At 54.2% G+C, this 1,813-nt stretch overlaps 1 protein-coding gene across 1 annotated transcript in view; it reads right to left on the bottom strand.

Annotated features, from left to right (window-relative positions):
- Positions 1–1,813, bottom strand: part of camta2 (calmodulin binding transcription activator 2) — a 26,228-nt gene that overhangs the window by 17,143 nt on the left and 7,272 nt on the right. The window contains exons 2-3 of the mRNA XM_027276470.1: positions 1,218–1,369; positions 996–1,138 (exon numbers count right to left, since the gene is read on the bottom strand). Of these exons, the coding sequence (XP_027132271.1) occupies positions 996–1,138; positions 1,218–1,369 (295 nt within the window). The remainder of the gene's footprint in view (positions 1–995; positions 1,139–1,217; positions 1,370–1,813) is intronic.

Genomic DNA, 1,813 nt, shown 5'->3' with positions numbered 1-1,813 from the left:
AGATTAGGGGTGGGTTTTGGGGTATGGTCATCTAGGGTATTTGGTTTAGTTGGGGTTGGTTATAGTAGTTTGGGTTTTTTTAGGGGTTTTTATAGAGGGTGCGGAGGAGGGCTGAGGAGACGGGGAGGAGGGGGAAGGAGGGGGGGGCAGGGCGGCCGCCGTACGTTGACCCTTTTGTGGAGGTTCAGGGGCGAAGACGGAAGGAGCCGCTAGGTCGGGTCGAAGGCGGGAGTTCGGCCGGGATATTTTTAGCGTGTGGGGGTTTTGTTGTATCGGGTGCTTTGGTGTTTGCGGCTGCCTGCGTGCGTCGGGTTTTATGACAGAGCTTGCCGTCGCTTAATTAACAGACCTGGCATCGCCGGGGCTGTGTTGGGGCTGGATTTGTTCTCTGTGACGGGGCGCAGAGAGCCGTGGAGTGAAGGGAGTTTGGTTTGTTGCGCGGATTGGTCGGCTGCCGTGCGGAGTGATGATCTACTCAGCCTTGTTACGACTCCCGTTGCGCGTTTACTTTTCATGTTTCTGCTACGGAACCACCGACACAGACCTCAGGGACTTCGCTGTGTTCCTGGTGCGGGGCGGTTTCGTGTTGCCGTATTCTCTGTTCTTTTCCACTTGAGGTCAGAGTGAGGTCAGAGTGAGGTCAGAGTGAGGTCAGAGTGATGTTAGACTGAGGTCAGACTGAGGTCAGAGTGAGGTCAGAGTGAGGTCAGACTGAGGTCAGAGTGAGGTCAGAGTGAGGTCAGAGTGATGTTAGACTGAGGTCAGACTGGGGTCAGAGTGAGGTCAGAGTGAGGTCAGAGTGATGTCAGACTGGGGTCAGACTGAGGTCAGAGTGAGGTCAGAGTGATGTTAGACTGAGGTCAGACTGAGGTCAGAGTGAGGTCAGAGTGAGGTCAGAGTGAGGTCAGAGTGAGGTCAGAGTGAGGTCAGACTGGGGTCAGAGTGATGTCAGACTGGGGTCACAGTGAGGTCACAGTGAGGTCACAGTGATGTCACAGAGAGGCGTTACCCTGGGCAGCGTTACAGAGGCAGGCGTGTGTGCGCGGCTGTGGTTTGGTTCTCTGCCGGTCCAGAATGTGCTGAACCAACTCCTCGATGCTGAAATCACCAGAACCGACCGAACACTTCATGCTGTGGACTGAGGAGAGGCGAACACGTGAGCACGCTACACGCTAACATCACGTACTCCTCGGTGTAATCTGATTACTCGGCCTTACACATGGGCTTCAGCTGGTTCAGCAGGTCGTCTTGGCTCCAACGCACGCTGTCATGGCGGTCGGACACCGCGCACAGCAGCGGACTGCATTTCCCAGAATCCTCCAGGGACGGCACATTCAGGTAGTGGACCAGCACGATGTCCGGGTTCTGTCTCACACACACACAAAATTATACACACTGAAATGTGACATGTTACGTCTGTGTGTGTGTGTGTGTGCGTGCATGTGTCTGTGTCTGTGTGTGTGCATGTGTCTGTGTGTGCGTGCATGTGTCTGTGTGTGTGTCTGTGTGTGTGTGTCTGTGTCTGTGTGTGCATGTGTCTGTGTGTGTGTGCATGTGTCTGTGTGTGTGTCTGTGTGTGTGTGTGTGTGTGTGTGTGTGTCTGTGTGTGTGTCTGTGTGTGTGTGTGTGTCTGTGTGTGTGTCTGTGTGTGCGTGCATGTGTCTGTGTGTGTGTCTGTGTGTGTGTGTCTGTGTCTGTGTGTGCATGTGTCTGTGTGTGTGTGCATGTGTCTGTGTGTGTGTCTGTGTGTGTGTGTCTGTGTGTGTGTGTGTGTGTGTGTGTGTGTCTGTGTGTGTGTCTGTGTGTGTGTGTG

The sequence above is a fragment of the Larimichthys crocea genome, unplaced genomic scaffold, assembly GCF_000972845.2.
Source record: "Larimichthys crocea isolate SSNF unplaced genomic scaffold, L_crocea_2.0 scaffold385, whole genome shotgun sequence".
NCBI lineage: Eukaryota > Metazoa > Chordata > Actinopteri > Sciaenidae > Larimichthys > Larimichthys crocea.
The sequence above is the reverse complement of the archived record's forward strand: the minus strand, read 5'-3'. Positions and strand labels throughout refer to the sequence as shown.